Source organism: Castor canadensis, chromosome 13 (assembly GCF_047511655.1).
Source record: "Castor canadensis chromosome 13, mCasCan1.hap1v2, whole genome shotgun sequence".
NCBI lineage: Eukaryota > Metazoa > Chordata > Mammalia > Rodentia > Castoridae > Castor > Castor canadensis.
The window spans coordinates 68986495-69006800 of record NC_133398.1 but is presented as its reverse complement, the minus strand read 5'-3'; the positions used below and the strand labels follow the sequence as shown (position 1 = coordinate 69006800).

Genomic DNA, 20306 nt, shown 5'->3' with positions numbered 1-20306 from the left:
AGGAGGAGAATTTTTGAAATCCAGCATACTACAATGTAAATATTCTAGGGGATCACTGACATGAACATTTATTCCATGTGAATTAATAAACTTAGTCTGAGAATCCACTAATAAATATGTTATTAATCACCATTTTATGTGGTTACATGAATCTAACAACTAACTGTGTGTCTTTCTGTGATTTTTAGAATCACGATCCAGACACCTGGAACTTTGGGAGTTGATTTTGTTTTGGTTTTTGGCATCATTGTTTTTGTTTAAAGTTTGAGGGCATTTCCCTGTCGTGAAAACTTAATGAAAAATACAGAAGAATAATGGAAAGAAATTAGGATCACCTGTAAACTCATTGACCTTCATGTGTCCAGGTTGGAGAAGGAGTCAAGTAAAAATCCCAGAAGGAGGTTATTCTGGTGCCACTATATTCAGAACGACTTTTAACCTGTTGTGAGGCTCGGCTCTTTTGTAGTGCTTTCAATAAATCCCTACCCATGATGCCCATCAAGCCCCAGCCTGTTGGTGGTGGTATTTGCCTGTTCTTCCATTTCACTGGGAGAACACCCTGTTTTACAAAGCACTTGGTGCCAGGGGGACTGTCTTTTTGTTTTTAGGGCCATTAAAGGATATGTGGGGGCATGCCTTCACACACTGGTACAGCAACTTTTCTTCCTCTCCCTAAACAGTTCTTTGGTGTTTCACAGGCTCTTTGTCCTTCGATTTTAAAAAAATGACTTCTCACCTCTCTTATGTTACACAATTGGTGCATTTTCACTGTCAGAAAGTTGACAAATATCACTCCCTTTCCTCCCCAGGACTGAATTCTTAACCAAAATTCATTCCCATAGGATTCTCAGGACTTTTTTTTTTTTTTCTTCAGTGCTGGAGATATAACTCCAGGCCTTATACACTCTAGGCTAGCACAGTAACACTGAGCTACACCCCCAAGCCCACTGGACTTTGCTTGAGTCAAGTCAGGACCTTTATGTCAGTACCTGTCCTCTTTCCTCCTTGCTCTGTATCAGACTATATGCTATAAACATACACCATCCCTTAATCCCCTTAAAGATTTGGACTAGGTATTATGCCTCCCATTTGACAGATGAGGAACTAAGCGTCACAGGCATGGGATATGATTTGGGGCTTTAGCCTTTAGTTCATGACAGGTGTATTTATTTAGTGAAAGTTGAATGTGGAGACCATTGCCTTTTATATTCTGATAATGCACATCTGGGCATGTCTGTGGTACTGTGGGAGTTTGGTAGAAGACAAGTAAATCTCATCCAGTCTCCAGCTAGATCAGAAACAGGTGGTCTTGATGACCTGGAAGGGCTCTCACTAGAGAGCTTCAAGACAGCTTCTCGGAGGGAGGCTGAATGGCTGGTAACCTCTCCCCTGCTAGCGAAGGGGCTCCTTTGTGGATTTCCATCTGCGGAGCTGCAGGACTCTGTGGGCTTTTTAGGACTGCAGGTTAGTTTCTCCACCCTGGTTTGGCTTTGTTTCTAAGAAAACTAGGGCCTTACCTGCCATCCCCCTTACCTTGTTCAATTGAGTTGCAGACTGTAAACGCTGCTCTGCTTTTGAACTGAGGGGTGTTGATCTTCATTGCTTCTCAATTCAGGGGTGACTTTGGATGGCCCTTTTTGCCTGTAGGGCTGAACATACTTTTAAGCCACTTAACTCTCAAAGCTAAAGCAAGACAGAAGATTGTGTGGTTACCAGTTAAAGTAAAAGCAGTTTAAAAGGCTAGGTTGGAATAGGATAAACTAAAAACAGGGGTCTTCCTCTTGCCCCTTCTATTTGGCTTATTTTAATTCATGTATAATTGTGTAGCTTGTCTTTGAATACTAATCACTTAAGCCAGGTGTTAGAATGTACTTCCTTGGTAAAGCCCTATCATTTTCAGAAAGCAGAGAATAAATAATAAAGACTTAATTTTATTGCAGCAAGATTTTGGGGTCCCACTGGTAAGCAAGGCATCTACCTAAGTGCCTTTGGAGTCTGATTTGATTACAATGACTCTTTAAAAAACTTTCCAAAACAGATTTTAGGCTGAAAAGATTCAGACATATTTTCAACCCAAATGAACTTATACAAAGCAGAATTAAACCAACTGAATAAAAGTCTTTATATTACTGAAAGTGTAAGGGAAGGAAGGAATAGGTAGAATATGAAGTTAAATGGCATTTTAGCCCTTTTGTAAAAGCTAAGCATAATTTGGGTAGGAAAAGGGGTATTAGAAAGAGAATTTCAGTCTAAAAGAAGCTCATGGAGGTTTGGAAATATGTGACTCCTCCCTTTGGAGATTTTATACCAAGATAGAAATGGGGAGGAAAAACTAGGGTGTGGCCAGCCCCTGGAGGCTGTGCCTGGCCAAAGAATCTGGGCTTTGTTCTGGTCTATAGAAAGAGTTCAGAGCCTGAACTTGTTTGAAATGGGAAAAATGAATGGATGTGCCCATCCTTCAGAAAGGAGAAAAATCATTTGCATTGTAAAGAATGAATTAAACAAAAGAGAAGGAAAAGGAGGAAGGGAGAGAGACCTACCCACCTGCCTATAAGGGAGACCATCATCAAGAGCAAGGAAGACCAGAAGGAAAATGGTGGGAGCAGTTTTAGAGGTGAATCATGGAATGACTGGTAGTACTTCAGGATATAAAGGGAAACTGATGAATTTAAAGGTCTCCAGCCTGGATAATTATGGGAAAGGATGCTACCCTTGGAGACAGACCCAGGAAGATAAATATTTGCTTAGGTGGAGGAAATGTGACAAACTTGACTTGGGATGTTTGGTAGGATAGTAGAAATTCCAGTTGGGAACTCCAAAGAGAAGTACAGGCCACAGGAGAGTTTTTGAAACATTTAAGGGCAAATTGGAACTCCATGGCAGATTTTATACTCAGAATGAGCAATTGGGTTCCTATCAAGTACCTCCCATCAGTAGTTAGGAGATGGTCAGAAGGCATTCAGTACATTGAAGATTGTGGACCTATGTCTGGGCTGATCAAGAGCCGCTCATCTCCAAGAATGGTAAGATTAACACCCTTCTGGAATATGCCTTATACCCCTCTAGAAGGGCAGTTGTGAAGGTTTCTAGCAGCAAGGCCTCCAAGGGTCAGTAAGGGACTCACCTCTTGCTGCTCTGACTTACCACATGTGGTACTGATGAGGACCTCAGACTCAGTAGAGATGTTGGCTGTGGACTCAGAAGGGGCCATTGGCTAGATTAGCCAGTGCATATTGCCTGCATGTTTATAATCCATGAGATTACAGAGAAGAAGAAAGCCAAAGGAAAAGTTGGGGAATCTGCATTTAAGAGGAGAAAAATGGTTAGACAAGGTAGGAAAGCATAAGACTTTGATGCCTTATAGAAAGGAGAGATCTGAAGTAAGGAGCAGTGGAGGAGAAAGTGAATAAAATAGGATTTAGAAAAGACTAAGAGAGGAATTAGGAAGCTTTGGCAACTTTTGAAAAAACATTGCGTCCTTTGTTAAGAAATTATACTTTGTGATCAAGAAGTAGAATCATCAGTAGAAGTGACTGGAGGCTGAGTGACACAGGGAAAGTGGCAAAGGGTGATACAGGGAAGATACAGAGACTTTGAGGCTGGAATTTAAATGATAGTGCTTAAAGATTAACAGAAATATCAATTAACAAAATGGTAACAAGTCAAATGCAGTTGAATTCATCATCAGTATTCCGTAAGCAGGTATACACCTAAGAGCAGTTTTCTCAGAGATTCCTGTCCAAAAGTTGAGTTTATATTGAACTGTATTTATAGCATCTAATCCCCTCCCTCCCACCCCCCACCAGTACTCTGCTCTATACTGTAGGGGAATTGAGGAAAAGGTATGGTCTCTCTAAGAAAAACATCCAAACTCCAAACGCTTTGGCAGATCTAGGGAAGATTCTGAGGTGGGGGAACAGGAGTGGATCCTTAAAGCTTGTGTACAATGTTCAGAGAGTTGGGAAAGACATTCCAAGTACGATGGAAAAACTCACAATAGTGGGAATAAATATAGTGTGATATGGTGAGGCACTGAATTTGTGTTCCTGTTGCTTGTAGAATATTCACATAGCCAGTATCTTAGTCTGGGCTACTATAATAAAATACCTTAGACTCAGTAATTTAAGTAATTTATAAGAAATAGAAATTTATTTCTCACAGTTCTAGAGGCTAGAAGTCCCAACTCAAACCACTGGCAGATTTGGTATCTGGTGGTTCTGCCTCCTGTTCATAAGTGGCTCCTACCTGTGTGCTCACATGGTGGAAGGTGTGAGGATGCCCTCTGGGGTCTGTTTTATAGGGACACTAATCCTAGCCATGAAGTCTCCACTCAGATCATGTTATCACCTGCCTAATACTGTCACCATGGAGGTTAGAATTTCAACATAGGAATTCTGGAAGAACTACCGTTCAGATTATAGCAGTGGGAAAAACGCTGAGTCGGAATGGGTGGGATCAGGTTATGGTGATTTCTAGGTTCCACACAGATAGGCTTGGAACTGATAAATTGGGAAAAACTTAGGAGCTCAAGGGGGACAGTAACCTGGTGAAAGAAGTGTTAAATATCTGACCAATGGAATATAGTCCACAATTATTTAGAAAAATAACAGCATCAAGCTGTTACATCTTATTACAGGAGGAAAAGGGGACTGGATGACAAAGAGCAGGCAAGTAATGGGACCTTCCTTGTGACCCCCTGATTCCAAAAAGAAAACAGCAGGAGTCTTCTTAACCCACGATACCAGAACCAGTATTGGCCAATGAAAGATGTGTTAAAGGGAAAAAATACAGTCACATCACCAAGGGCCTATCAGTATGCATCACTGATAAACTTATGCAGATGAAGATTTTAGTTAGAAATAGAGTGTATCTGTTTGCCACATTTTTCCATGTGAAGCTAGGTCACCTTTGAGTCTGCTGCTTGGAGCACTGTGTAGTCTTTCTTGCAGAAATGACACCCAGAATGTGTCACATAGGGTTTCCACTTTGAGTGTAGAGTGAGTGAGAAACTGCCACAAACAAAGAAGGCTGAACGTAGACTCTTCCTAAATTGTAACAGCTCAGATTCAATTGCCAGATTGAATGGTGGTTTGGGTGTTTTTTTTTTAATTCACCTTTTTGGAGTCTTCGATTGTACTAGCTGTAGAAGTAAGAACCCTGTATCTTTTCACAGCTATATGCATTCATTTATGTCACACCCAGTAGAGCTGTGTAGTTTCACCACCAGCACATTTGGGAACATAATAAACTGTTAGCTGTGAGCCAAGTGGAGGGTCTATGCCAGGGTAGGGTCATCAGTGGAGGTCAGTGCTGGAGTCTCTTGATTTCTTTCAGATTTAATGTTGGGTGCGCAGCCTTCTTCAGGGCACTTTAAAGGATGCTTTCTACATATGTATGCCATTGCCATTAGGACCAGTCCCCATGCTTGTCTATCTGTGCTGACCATGCTTCAGTTGACCCTCTTTCCTGTCTTGTTTTCTGTCACTCCACTGTTCCCATTTTGACTTCAGCCATGGGTTCCCAGCAAAGCTGCTAGTCCTGGCTGAGAATACCAAAAGGCTCTGAAAGCCATTCACAAGGACAGAATAGAGCTCTGTGTCTGTCATTCAAATCTGGTTATATTTACTCTGCTCTTATTTCTTTGTGCTTCAAAATTAGAGATTCAGTTTAAAGCTTATCACATAGCAAGTTTTATTGGCAATGTATGTACAGCTCTTGGCTCACCAAGACTCAAAATTTTGTTATGAAGTTTTAGTTTTATTAAATAAAGTAGGACATTTATACTTGACAAATAACCTTCAATAAACTGAAGGAACCGTACAAGATAGATATGAAGTTGGTTGGCTTTTCAAGTTTAACTGGAACCAGACACCCCTCTACTGACATTCTAGTGATATGAATATGTGTGTATTTATGTGTGTGCATATATCTATGTATGTATATGTGTATGTGTGCATGTATCTATGTATGCATATATATGTGTGTGCGTGTATCTATGTATGTATATATATATGCGTGTGCATGTATTTAGCCTAACTAAATACATGTGTCTTTATATGCAAAGAATTTCAGTCTTCCTGGGACTAGCTCCCCTTGCTCCATCACACAGTGTAAACTTTACCAGTCCCTGTCCTCTGTTCATCCATGCTTTCTACTCGTGACATCTCTGGCCTAAGTGCAGCCTCATAACCTTTATTCAGCTTTGGTTCCCACAACAGCTGGGCACATTCTTTAACATCTGCAGTTTAGATTCCTGAAAGAAGTGAACTGACTGGCTCAGCCAATCACACTCTCTTCTGTTTATGCAGAGACCTCCTTTGCCAGACCCTGCATAATCCTAGAGACCTAGGTTACATGAAAACAGGAGGCCATTCCTGTTTCTATCAGGTGAGACTGGGACAGAGAGAAATTGCCTGATTTAGAACATGTCTTCCCAAGAAGCAGGTAGCAAGGGTAAGGTGGTTTCCTTTAAATTATAGGATGGCACAAAACACAAAGGCTGCCATCACTTATTCAGAGTGATGTGCTGCATATCCATGCAGACAATCGTGTTGCCCTATTCCAGATCGTACAAATTTTTGTTGCTGTGATTTGGTTAAACACCAGTTCTCCAACAGCAAGTTTAGTTACCATATGTGTTTGTTAGTTAGTGAGGGCTGCCATATTAAAATACCACAGACTAGTGGCTTAAAGAACAGAAACTAATTTTCTCACAGTTCTGGAAACTGTAAGTCTGACCTCAAGGTGCAGCAGGTTTGGTTTCTTCTGTGGTCTTGGCCTGCAGGTGTCCACCTCCTCTACAATTGGTTACCCTCTATGGTTAACTGTGTCCTGTAGTCCCCTTTCTTAGAAGGACAGCAGTCCTACAGAGTTAAGGCCCACCCAATGACTTCATTTTACTTTAATTTCCTCTGTAAAGGCTCTGTCTCTAAATATAGTCACAGTCTAGAATGTTGGGAGTTAGGACCTCAACATACAAATTTTGGACCAGAACACCATGTTATAGCAATTGTGAATCATTGCACATAAATACAGGCTTTGCAGCTAGTTCTTTTTTATTATCGTTCTGGGGGTACATTACAAAAGCATTTACAAAAGTTCTCACAATATATCATAGTAGAATTCACCCCCTCCACCATCCTACCTTATCCTCCCCCCTCCATTCCTGGAATAGTTTCAACAGGTCTAATTTCCACTTACATACATGTGCACACAGTATTTGTCTATATTTACCCTCCCACACCCTTTCCTTACCTCCTCCCCCTCACTGGTACCACGCCTCCCAGACAGGACCTGTTCCGCCCTCTGGTTCTCTGATTTTGCAAAAGAAAAAAACTGACATTTTTGCTTGTTTAAGATAGCTATACAAGGAGTTTCCTTGTGACATTTCCATGTATATATGTATTATAACCCGAATTGGTTCCTCTCTTCAATTGTTCTTTCTACATTAGTCCCCTTCATATGGTGATTACAACAGGTTTAAAAATTCTATATTTATTCAAGTATGTGAACCATATTTACCTGAATTTGCTTCTTTTACCCTCCTTTTTTCCTTTGTGACCTCTCCTTTGCCTGACCTGTTTTTCACAATATTGCTGTATTTGTATTAGGTCTACATTTCACATATGAGAGAAAACACGTGGCTTTTGACCCTCTGAACCTGGCTAACTTCACTTAAGATGATGGTCTCCAGTTCCATCCATTTACCTGCAAAATTTCATTCTTTGTGGATGAATAAGATTCCATTGTACATAAATACCACATTTCTTAATTCAGTCATTAGTAGTGGGGCATCTTTGCTGTTTCCATAGCTTAGCTAATGTGAGTAGTGCTGCAATAAACATGGTGTGCAGGTGCCTTTAAGTGCTTGAGGCCACAAATCCCTCTAAACAAGGGCACATTATGGTCAATGACCAATCACGTCCCTTCAATGTCCGTCATTGGGTCTGTGAGCATGTTAGTCCACACACAGATAGTCAAGCATGTAATCGTGTTCCCTCCTTGTCTCCCAGTGATAAGCCTACTGGATATTTTATTAAAAATAGCTTATCAGGTGAGGCAATTGGCCAACCAGGGTGAAAGAACAGCAAGGAAACAAGAAGTAATCATGCAGGAAATAAAACTGGTTGTGTTAGGAAATTTGAAGAGAGCAGCACTCTAGTGTAGATAACACAAGATCTCAGCCTGAGGTGGAGCCATATTGAAATATTCCAATAACTACAAAAACAAGGTAAAGTAATTTCAACAGATTTTCATTTAAAATGGACTAGGAAGAGAAGGCCACTTATGGATAAAATTGCATATTACTTCTACTTTAGATTAAAGACCATAATGATAATAAATCTGAATCCATTTAGTAGGTATTCGTGCCAAAGCATTGAAGTTAGTTGCCTCACTGAAGGAAAATGGTAATGACATGAAGACCTTTTCTGCCAGTTAAAGCTGGTTTCATTATTTTAGAAGTCAGCATCAATTGATGGATTTTAAAATGCTGGATTTGCTACCAGCGCAAGGAAGGATACTTTCTGTGCAATTTGCACCCAGATTCCAAGGATTAGTGTGGGCAGGTTAGGACGATCATCACATTTAGTGCTGATGAGATAACTCTTTTGGAAGACAGACCTAACAACAACTTATGTGACAAAAGATTTAGGATGCAAAGTGGCCATAAATGGGAGGCTCTACATATGAGCAAGGGTCCCTGGTGAAAAAAGGTTAAGATGCCCCAGACAAAGTGGGAAGTGGCATTGCTGTCCCTCAAAAGAGGCAAAAAAACAAAACAAAACAAAAATACTTTAAAGAAACTCTGAGATAATTCACAACATTGAAAAGACAAAGGATAAAATGTTGGAAGCTGGTCTAAAGTTATGACTATGGCAGTTTGCCAAGGCACAGAAAGGATGTTCACTCCATATCATAAGGTTTTTGATAAGAAGCAAAGCACTGTTCAAAATATTCTTGATAAAACTTTTATAAAGAAATAAAACACTTTAATATCCAATATTTTGTATATGCAAAGTTAATAATAAGTAAATGTTCATCCTACTATATTTTCTTTTCCCTATGCATCTATAACTCACAGTAAGTCACCTTCTAATTTTTTTTTAATTTCTAAATGATCTCTTTTGACATAAAAATATAAAGGTCATAAGCCAAGCATGATTTTCTCATTGGTTAATAAAATGGCTTTGTACAGTATCAAGTTGTATGGTCACTTTTATGGTCGTAGAATTCCATGCAAACTAAGTACTGTGCGTGTGTATGCATAAGCCACCTTTGCTGGAATTTTTCCTGAGATGTATCCTCTGTTTTTACTTGAATTATACAGCTTTTTCCTGCTGGTTCATTCATCATTAAAAACAACAATTACTAATTTAGTAGTATAAAGTAGTATATGGTTTATGCAGCCAACCTTCTAGAATTCAAATACTGTTAACTTGCTGTTGCATGATCCTGGAGCTAGAGGCTGCATCTCTCTGTGTCTCATTTTCCTTATCTGCAAAGCAAAGAGAATAATCATACCTAGCTCATAGGGTTGTTAGAAGGATTAAATGAGTAAGTGTATGCAAAGCCCTGAGTGCCTGGCAGCACAGTAAACAATGTGTGTTAGCCATTGCTGCTGTGATGGTGGTGGTGGTAGGAGCAGCTGTCATAGGTAGAAGTATTAACTATGCTGTGTGTCTTAAGATTGGCTGTAGTTGAGGCTGGTGCTTTCCTCCACCAGAGAGACCCAAACTACTATGCTTTTGATTTTTTTTTGTGTGTGTGTATTGTTTTAGTTATGTTTTCTCCTCCAACATTACTGGGCATTCTTTGCATCTGCTTTAAGCAGAACAAGTGCCCCATTCTCACCACCTTCTCATTAATTTGATGTTCTCAACCACAACGGGTGATTGGGTAGACCAGTGAATTTGTCTTATGGTAGTAGTTTGTAACCCTGGGTCAGGGATTTGGGGCCTCATGGACAACCTGACACAAGGAAACGCAGAAGAGAACTGTTTATTTGGCTGAAGCCTCACCTTCATGAAGACACCCCTGACATCCCTTTTGACATGATCTCCAGATGAAGACATGACTATTTTATTGAAACAGGGTCTTTCTATATAACCCAGGCTGGCTTTACACTGGAGATCCTCCTACCTCAGCCTCCTACATGCTGGGATTATAGGTGTGTACTAGCACACCTGGCTGAAGTTATCCCAATCATTGTATTTTACCTATCTTTAAAAGCATTAAATTACTCCCTGTAAGCATTGAAATTGCAGCACTGTTTATTACCTTCTCTTGATATTTCTTCATTGTTTTGATATACTGAGAACTTCATTGTACCAGAGGTGACCAGGCCTCCTGAGTTTCCCTGCTCAAGAGAAAAGCCGGTAGAGTTGCTGGCTGGATTGTGACTTGATAGTAACTGGACAGGTGGTTTCGGGAGAAGAAGGCTGGGCTGTATTTCTTGCAGTTCTCCATTTTTAAGCCTCTCGCTGGCTTGCAAAGTGTCTCAGATTCTTTTGTGCTACCAAGGGAACTACAGTACAACATATGCCTAACTGTAAGAACAAAGGTGTCAGTTTTTTATTTTTGTTTGTATTTGGCAGGGAGTTCAAGGCCAGATATTTTGGGTGCCACCCTCTATTAAATCTAGAACTGAACAGTTATTGGAGTATTGAGCTGAATACTGCTTAAATGTCACAAAATGGGCTCATGAAAGGACTGTCACAGTCCATGTACTCATTTTCCTCTTCTAAACTCCAGGTTGGTTTTCTTTTCCAGTATTGGTGTTTGAACTCAGGGCTTCATGCTCTACTGTGTGAGCTGTGCCCCCAGCCCCTCTTTGCCTTTAGTTATTTTTGGAGTGGGGTGTTGCATTTTTGCCCTCCTGCATAGCTGAGATTACAGCATGAGCCACTATGCCCAGCCTCTAAATTGCTTTTACCTGAAATAGTGTGCTAATTTATCTTGTCTCAGATATATATGCTGTGACTTTACTCTTCCCACATAGCCACCCCCCACACCCCATAATTTCTTTCTCTCTTTTTGGCGGTACTAGGGTTTGAACTCAGGGCCTCATACTTGCTAGGCAGACGCTCTACCACTTGAGCCACTCTGACAGCCCTCAAGTTTCTTTATGTAGCTTCCTTATGCCATAGGGGCGAAGAGAGTTTCAGTTCATTTTCTTGCAAAAGTGATACGAGATTACCGAACAAGAAACTGAAAAACTCACTATAACAGGTTTTTGTTAAACTGAGGCTCAGCTTGCTTCCCAGCGATGTTCTATGGCCAGCATTGTACATTACAGTCCGACTCCGGGGAGACCTGGGAGTGCAGTTGGTATTCAAGTTGCCTGACACGTGAGCGAGATAAAAAACGGTTGGGTACACTCCTGTAATCCTAGCACCAGGGAGACTGAAGCAGGAAGCTCTCAAGTCTGAAGCCAGCTTGGGCCACATAGTGAGATCTGTCACAAGGAAACAAAAAACAAAATCCAACAAGTGAATGAGGTTCTATTGAATGAATATGTCATCTAGTTTTTAAATTTTGGGGGGAGAGAGTATGCATAAGCCTTCAGAATATGTGAGGCATTTGACAACCTTACGAAATCTGTGAATCGGTATATCCTGCAGATGGGTATTTTCTTACGTCATGACATTTCCTTAGTGACATTTGAGTGAATAAATGGGGATTCTTGCAAGAGCTTCTAGTCACCGCAGAGGGCAGGACAAGTCTGAACTTGCCACCTGTTGAAATGCAGAAAAATTTAAGCTCCAAAGAAAAGCTACTGAAAGATCCCAGTATTGTAGGCTTTGCATTTATGAACCTGCGGTTGCTGGTGTTTTCTTCTTAATTTTTAGGAGATTTTTTTTTTTTAAGGAGTGATGCTTTGGTTTGGTTTTCTAGGGATTTTGTGTGTGTGTGTGTGTATGTGTGTGTGTGTGTGTGTGTGTGTGTGTGGTCTTTTATTGGTTTGTTTGCCGTGCCTGGGTTTGAACTCAGGACTTCATGTTTGCTAGGCAGGCATTTTACCACTTGAGTCATACCTCCAGCCCTCTTTGTTCTGGTTATTTTGGACCAGCCTGGACAACAAAGTTTGCAAGACCCATCTTAATGGAGAAAAGCTAGGTATGGTCGGATGTGCCTGTCATCCTAGCTAGGTGGGAAGTATAAATTAGTTGGATAGCAGCCCAGGTCAGCTGGAACTGTCTCCAGAATAACCAGAGCAGAATGGACTGGAGATGTGGCTGAAGTGGTACAGCACCTTCTTTGCAAACTCAAAAACCAGAGTTCAACAAAAAAAAAAAAAAAAAAAAAAAAAAAAGTCTCGCTCACTGTCCCCCTCTCTGAGGCCCAGCCACCACTGTCCACCTTTCTCGTGGGGGTGGAATCTTGCAGTATTTGTCCTTTGCGTCTGGTTTATTTCACTTAAGGGAATTTGATTTTATTCACACTTTGCTAACTGTTGGCTTTCAGAGCCAGTAATAATCAAAAGCTTACCATTGTCCAAAGCCCTAATTCTGAAATTCTGCATCCAAGACTGCAGTTTCCATTGCGTGACTACAGTGATGTGGCATCTGAGAAGAAGACCTCCACCATGTTCAGCTTTGTCCTTCTTGTTTAGTAGTCCTATTGCAGTAAGCCAGCTTTTTTGGTGGATTTATTACATGTGGTTTTGACCAAGCATGTTCAAAAATATTAAACAAAAGAAAATTCAAAGCCAAAACTTTTAAATTTCCGCCTGCGCACTGCATAGCTCAGTGGATGTGGAGAAGCTCTCAGTCGGTCCCATGTTATTATTTGTGTTGAGTTTAAACTGTTGTGCCATCTGCAGGTGTTTCCCTGCTTTTTTGTTTGTTTGTTTGTATTGCGGTCCTGGGGTTTGAACTCGGGGCCTATGCCTTGAGACACTCCACCAGCCCTTTTTTGTGATGAGTATTTTCGAGATAGGGTCTCATGAACTATTTATCCAGGGCTGGCTTCAAATCACAGTCCTCCTGAGCAGCTGGGATTACAGACGTGAGCCACTAGTGCCCACCTCCCCTGCTTTTAATTTTGTGAATATTTGCTTCCCAAAAAGCAAGTGGTGTCTCAAAAAGCAAGGTAGAAGTTGATGTGGTTAATTTAAGTGATAGAGTAAGATTTTTAGATCTGTTTGAAGGCACCCTGTCTTTGGTGGAAGTTGGGCAAGCATTGTGGGGAAAATGAATCAAGCATCTGCAGTCGTTGAGAACAGATCTCATGAAATGAGATCTGGTTTTCGGCGAGTAGTATTAATGTGTGCAGCAGTAATTTTGTGACAGTGAGGTGGCCTACTCCATGTGGCCTCAAGTTATGGGATGCTCAGAGCGTCTGTAGATTCGGTATAGGTAATTTGTAATTTTAGAGTACCAAACTATGCCACAATGGCAGTCTCCTTGGAACCAAATACCTGTGGACGCCAAGGGTCTGCTGTATAAGAACAGTCTTCATACATGAAGCTTTACCTTTTCTTTCTTTTTTTTATGCATCAGAACTCATTTTTAAAAATATTATTGTACTGGGGGTACATTGTGACATTTATAAAAGTTCTTACAATATATCATAGTTGAATTCATCCCCTCCATCATTCTCCTTTATCCTCCCTCCCCCATTCCTGGAATAGTTTGAACATGTCTCATTTTTCCATTTTTATACATGAGTACATAATATTTCCACTTTATCTATTTTTGGGTTTTTGAGACAGAGCCTGCTTGTGTAGCCCTGGCTAGCCTAGGACTTGAATTCGCTATCTTCGTGCCTCAGGCTCCTGAATGATGGGATTATAGGTGTGTACCACCACACCAGGCACTTTAACTTTTCTTTAAAATCCCACTTTACTGTTGGTGTTACTCTTCTGGTTTGGGGGATCATTACCTGTGTTAGTGGTTTTCGGGGTCTCTGTGGGGCTGGAGGAAAATGGAGCCTCCCCGAATATCGGAATCAAGTTTGGTTTGTGTGAGCTGTCCTCAGAAAACACTGGCATGATGTGTTTGTCTTAACCAGCTTTCTTTAATGCTTAGCCCTTGGCTTTGTGATCCAGCTTCCACCCCAGCAGCATCCTGGTGTCCACTATGGTCCACTTCTGGAAATCTAGCCAGAGTTCCTAAGGGAGGAGGACCTGCAGAGGGAGAAAGAGAACTGCATCAGTGGGGAGAAGCGTGATATTTAAACACCACAGTTAGTTTTAGCATGCAGATTTTGCCATTCCACATGCAAGAAGTGTGCTGCACCTTGTCTAGATGTCTGTAGAATTGCTACTCTCCATGTTTCTGCAGATGGTCTGCCCCACTGTGAGGGCTGTGCCACCCTGCCTGGTGGAAACAATGCACTGGAGTTGGCGTGTGGCTTTTTGTTTGTGTGTCCCTGTTTACCTATTCATAATCATGGATCCGTTCTGCTGTGATACTGGGAAGTCACGTGTAGCAAGCGCCTCATTACCCACTGGGCTGCGAACAGGCATAATGCCTACTTTCTGGACCTTCTGTCATTCAGTAAAAGATGTTGTTGGCGTGTGTCATAATGACAGAGGGCCACGACTGGAGCCACGTGTGGCTGATTCCCGGGTCTGCCATGTGCTTTTGCAAGCTGCAAGCAAAGTGTTTGCTCTAAAGCACTCACGGTGCCTGGCTGTCTCCTGCCTTGCCTTGTCAGAATCTACAGGGCTGCTTTCTTAAGCACTAAGTGAAGAGGGAAGCCCTTCCCTCACTCGTTCTTTGCACATCCTGTGACAGTAAAATGTATTTTTCTTTTAAGCAAAATTGAAAGGAAAGAGAGCGAGAAAGAAAGAGAAAGGGGGGAGGAAAGGTTGCCATCCAGTGGAGGAAGGAGTAATTTCCAGCTTCATTGAGGAAAAAACGCAGGCTGAAATATGCTTAACTCTTTTAACTTGGCTGGGGATTTTTTTAATCACCATATGGGGCTTTTTTTCCCTGACATCCGGAGCCAAACGGGTGCAGTGTGCCTTTAAGGAGAGAGGTGCCTCACCAAACTTCGCTGTAGTTGTAGCTCACCGCTTAGGTAGGGAAGGAAAGTGTTAATTTCTTATTTGTACACTTTTTTTCCCCGACTTCCTTCCTATTCACTTCATTAAATCTAGAGGCAGTTCGGCATGGGAGCCGTCTGTATGTTGAATTAGGGCTCGCTCTCTTGCGCAACACGTCACCAGTCGGAAACTGGGGGTTTGCTTCTGTGATTTATTTCATTATTGTGCTGGTAAAAAGGTTTGGGAGGGAATTCTTTTTGGGGGTAGTACTTTTAGCATTGTGTAGCAAGTTTTTTTTTTTTGTTTTGTTTTGTTTTGGTTTTGGTGCCCCCAACCCCCAGCTCTGAGTTAAGTCAGTGGAGCTAGTTTAATAAATATTAAAAAAAAAAAAAAAAAAAAACAGTTTAAAATCTCCATGACTAATTTTCCTTACATGCAGGAGAAATCTTACTGTACCCTTCAAGTGCGAAAAGCATTGGGGAACTGTGAGATGAATTGATTTCAATTAGAAAAGGACCCTTAGAAAAATCCCAGAACCTAAAGCCTAGGGGATGGGTTTGGGGTCTGGGGAGGAGGGAAGAGGTTTGGAGCTCTGCATTCCTGCATAAAACCTTAACTTCAGGGGAATTAGGGTCTGTACTTTGTGTATTTCCTTGTGATTCCAGAGCCTAAATTTAATCAGAAATCTGCACGTACGTATTAGCAATTGTAATAAAAATCGTTTCACTAGTTCTGTTTGCAATTTAATTTGGTTTTTGCTTCTTAGCTACTTACAGATTTTAGAGATTTAGAAGTCCAAATATCACAAGCTCTTCTTTGTTTCCCCCCTTGTTTTTCAGAATTAAGGGGGGCAAGAGTAGAAATATTCTTCTCACAACTTCCCCCCTCTTCATGTATCCCACCAAACAGAAAAACAATGAAAAATTTACAGCATGAAACTGAAAGTGAAGTGTCACAGTTGGTCGGGATTTGCTTTAAAGAGAAGAATAGCATGGTGTATAAAAATATTTGGACCTGATAAACATGCACATTGCTTTTACTTACATGCATCTAAGGAAAAAAATTGTCTTCTATGTTAGAAATCATTTCAGACTGCTCCAAAACCATGCAGCGTATTTTCTTTAAAAAGGACTTAAAATGAGGTATAAAATGCCAAAAAAACAGCATACCTTGTTTTAATTTTAAAAAATAAATTTGAATATTAATTTGTTTTCTTATTGGCTTAATTGCTAAACTGCAAGCAAGAATCAGAAACCACCTGAGCTAAAATCTCTAATTCTGCTGTCTGGAATAATAAGGGGGAAAAAATATGATAAGTAGTTGTCAATATTAAAACAGGCTGAAGGAGGAAGGCTTCGGGCCTTGTAGTAGGTAGAATGAAACAGCAGATTTGAGTATCCACAATCCTTTCAGTATTAAATTTTCAGTAAAATAAAATTACTTGTATATGAAAACATAGCCTTTCCCAGCTCTCTTTTTTTTCCTGATCAGCTGATGAAGAGACTAGCAGCTCGCTGCTTTGCCGGCTTGTTAATTTTATCCCCACTAACTGTGATTTCCGATAGCCGGCCTGCTGATAGTGGTAAGGTAAATATCCTTTTTCGTTGCCGTCTTGAAGATTCAGTAGAACTACATCCCAGGCATGTGTAGGTGTGTGACACATCAAAAGCCGGTGTTCTCCGTATTTCTGTGTGCAACTGGGTGCCTGAGGAGAGAGCAGTACCATTAACTGTTGACAGCCTTGCATGCTGTATTTAGGATTAGCATGTTCAGCCTCCAAGATGTGCGGGACAAATTCCTTTTCTTAATCTTCGTTTAGCTGCAGTGTGTTTAGCTGTATAGTGGGTGTCCTGTTTTTAGGCAAATGAATTTTAATGAAATAATGTGCAGCTTTTTTTTTTTTTCTTCTTTTCTTCCTTTTCCTCATAACTCATCAGATCTCGCCTCCTTCATAGTGGTTATCTGAACACTGTTAGGATTGTGATGGAAATTGTCTTTTGATTATTAAGGCCTGGGCTCAGGCTGTCCCTGAGGATTCTGTCTGTGTGCATGTTGCTTCTATGGATTTGCACATTGGAGGATGCATAGGGAACATTTTTTTAAATCCCACTGGCATTTTTAACATGCCAGGTCGTTTTGTGTGCTGTTACCAGGTTTTCTTCACAAAACCTTTCTTTTTTCAGGAGGCATTGTACATAAGTGAAAGAAATTATGTCTGAGCTGTAATCACTCTATATTGATTGTTATACTCACATGATCATAAATATTAGCCATGTTTGGTGCTGTGGAGAAATGAAGGTAATTGCCTTATGATTAGAGCTCTTTCAGCTACGAGAAAGGATTGATTAGCATTTGCATACTGGAGGCAATATTGAGAGGGAGCAGGAACAAATAGCAACATCAGTTATTTTGTGTGAGAAAGCAATCTCAAAATGTAATTTAAAGGTTTTTTTTTTTAAGAAAATGTCTTTTCCATTGTCAAAATTTTTCTTTCTTTCTGTTTTTTTTTTTTTTTTTTTTTTTTGCATTTTTCTTTTACCCTTAATTTTTCTTCGTAAGTTTAGAGACTTACCAGGAAAAAAAAAAAGTTTAAACTTCTAGGTCTGTCACATGGATCTTTCAGCCTTTTATGAACAGGTTTCTTTTCTACCTGGTTGTTTTTATAGCTATTTTATTATCTCTCTGCATTAGTGCTGCTGGCTCTGGTTTAAAGCAAGCGTTTGCAGGTAATTGGAAAAAAAAGTGTTTGTTGTTTGTGTATGTGTTCTCTATCTCTATCGGATGACTTAAGTGTTTACCAAGGAATGTGGCTATATACTTCCCCATTTCCTTGTTTACTAATTGCTATGTTAGAACAAAATCTGGATGGAATTTTGGTTTATGTTGTGAATCATAAATACATTAGTGTAAAACCTTAAAAGAAGAAAAGGTCAAAGCTTGTCTGATTGTATGGATGTATTCTTAGGGGAATTTTTTTTCTTCACCCACCCTTGGTTTTTGTTTACCTGTTCCCTTCTCTTAGAGGAATGAAACAACTAGGGTCTTTTTCCTTATATTGGGTTAAAATTTTATGTGGATTCAGTTATTTTCATGATTTGAATGTATAGATGTTTTTAACATTTGTCATTCTTTATTATGAGTGTGTGGGCCCTCAGCATATTTTACTTATGAAATAGATTTGGGTTAAAGATGCATTTATCCAATAAGATGGTTTTTTGTTTCGAGTTTTGTTTTTTCTCTTCTTTATTGATTACTGTTAACTTCTATTTTTAATTTTTTGTTAGTCTCATTTTATTCTAATTATTCAAGATATAGATAGATAGGTAGATAGATAGAGATATATAGATAGAGATATTTGGTTATTTTCCTGTCTTGAATTTTTCATTGTTTCCGATTAACAGGCCATTGAAGACGGCAATTTGGAAGAAATGGAAGAGGAAGTACGGCTTAAGAAAAGAAAAAGACGAAGAAATGTGGACAAAGAACCTGCTAAAGAAGATGTGGAAAAAGCCAAGAAGCGAAGAGGCCGCCCTCCAGCTGAGAAACTCTCACCAAATCCCCCCAAACTGACAAAGCAGATGAATGCTATCATTGATACCGTGATAAACTACAAAGATAGGTGAGTGTCACTCCTTCACCTCCATCATCTTCTGCCAATACCCTGAGTGGTACTCCCTAAGAGCCAGGTTGATTAAGTTGTGCACTAGGGTACTTTCAAATCTGTGTTTTTCTGGCCTTCTCTCCAGAGGTGAGAGTTACGTTGTACCACGTCAGATGGCCAGTATTGCTGTTTTGAACTATATGGTTCACCATATATTAAGATAGGTTGGAAATGAGTTTTATGACTCTCTTAAAAACACAAATTGGAACCTATTATTGACATGAAAGGGGTTGGGCAGATGGAGTGAAATTATATTTTAAGGTTGAAGTGTTAGAGAAAGAAGAATACTGATATATATCCTGATATATATTTAAGGGCTGTGTTTACAACCAAAAGATGCGTTCTTGAAAACAGAGTGCCTTCCTTTAATGCTAGGATTTCTGAACTCTCCTTCAAACTATTTCCTTTTCCTTCCTCATACTGCTAGTCAGCATGGTTTTCAGCAAATTCACTCCTTCTTCATTGAACTTTGGGTGTGAACAGCAAGAAGTCTATGCTGGACACTTCCCAGACTACTTTAACGTATAATTATTTGAACATCTAAGCAAAAACATTTGAGATTGTCAGTTTAGCCCTATGTAGTTAGACTACATTTTGGTTAGCTGACTTTGGTTAATTGATTTGGTTTCCATTTGATAGTCATGTAATGACATTTTCATTTGAAGATTGCATCGTTTCCATTGAAAATACATAGGAAATCAGATATTTTAGTTCTCTAAATTGTGTAGTGGTATTAATCAGCTTTTTTTAGTTAGCAGCAATTTTTGATATTAACTAGTGTTGCTCTCTCTAACCAAATGTGTTTAAACACAGATAACTAAATTGTGATTTTAGTTTTTCATTGTGGCTTTGGTATATGCATTGTGCAAGGAAGAAGGAAATTGTTAGATAGAAAGATTTAGTAGCATAAAAAGTAAAAAACTTTCCACTACATTTTGTTGGTAAACCTTTCCTATCTGTAAGGAATTTTCAGAAATGGTGAAGGGAAGGGGTTGCAAGGAGCCATTTGTGAAAGGGTCTGTATTTCTTGCCCTTCATTACCTACAAGATCTCTTACTATTTTTAATACTTTAGTTTTTACTATATTTAAGTGCATCTCTTTTAAGGATTCTGAAGTAGCCACCAAGGGTAGCACCATTATAGTGCATTTGGATCAGCTGTTCATTGACAAAGGTGAATAATGGCAATCCAGGAAGGAAAACTTGGCAAGTCCTTTGCCCAGAGTGAACGTGAAGACTTCCTGTATAAACCAAGAACCAGTAACTGTCCCTGTCAAGTTTCTGTTCACCTTCAGCTCTGCTTGTAGATTTCCCATAGACAGGAAGCTTGGATTATTACACCTTTTTTTTTTTTTATCAGTCCCTGGTGTAAAGAAAATTATTACTAAAAAGAGAGTATCACTCTGCACGTGCCTCTAACTTTCTTGCCTTTGTCTCAGGAGAATGGAGCATCTGTTTCTCGGACCAGATGTGCCTTGGTCTTTGACAGGCATTTTGTTCATTGCTGGCTGAGTCTAGGGCTGTTATGACATGAGACAGGCTGAGAAAGTCTGTGGAGGCTGAAAAGCTGGGCCTTGGACTCCAGCGTGATGGCTATGTCTTCCTCCACAGCATAGCAGAGGTCAGCAACTGTGAACCACATGTTGCCAAAAAA

The 20306-nt window shown here is 40.0% G+C and overlaps 1 protein-coding gene across 8 annotated transcripts in view; it reads left to right on the top strand.

The window, feature by feature from the left end:
- Positions 1-20306, top strand: part of Smarca2 (SWI/SNF related BAF chromatin remodeling complex subunit ATPase 2) — a 166467-nt gene that overhangs the window by 121600 nt on the left and 24561 nt on the right. For 7 of the 8 annotated variants that reach the window (XM_074051968.1, XM_074051961.1, XM_074051965.1 and 4 more), the window contains exon 28: positions 18394-18611. In XM_074051968.1, coding sequence (XP_073908069.1) covers positions 18394-18611 — 218 coding nt within the window. Of the gene's footprint in view, positions 1-15086; positions 15223-16483; positions 16580-18393; positions 18612-20306 lie in introns of those variants that run through there. The other variant, XM_074051969.1, reaches the window with a different exon arrangement.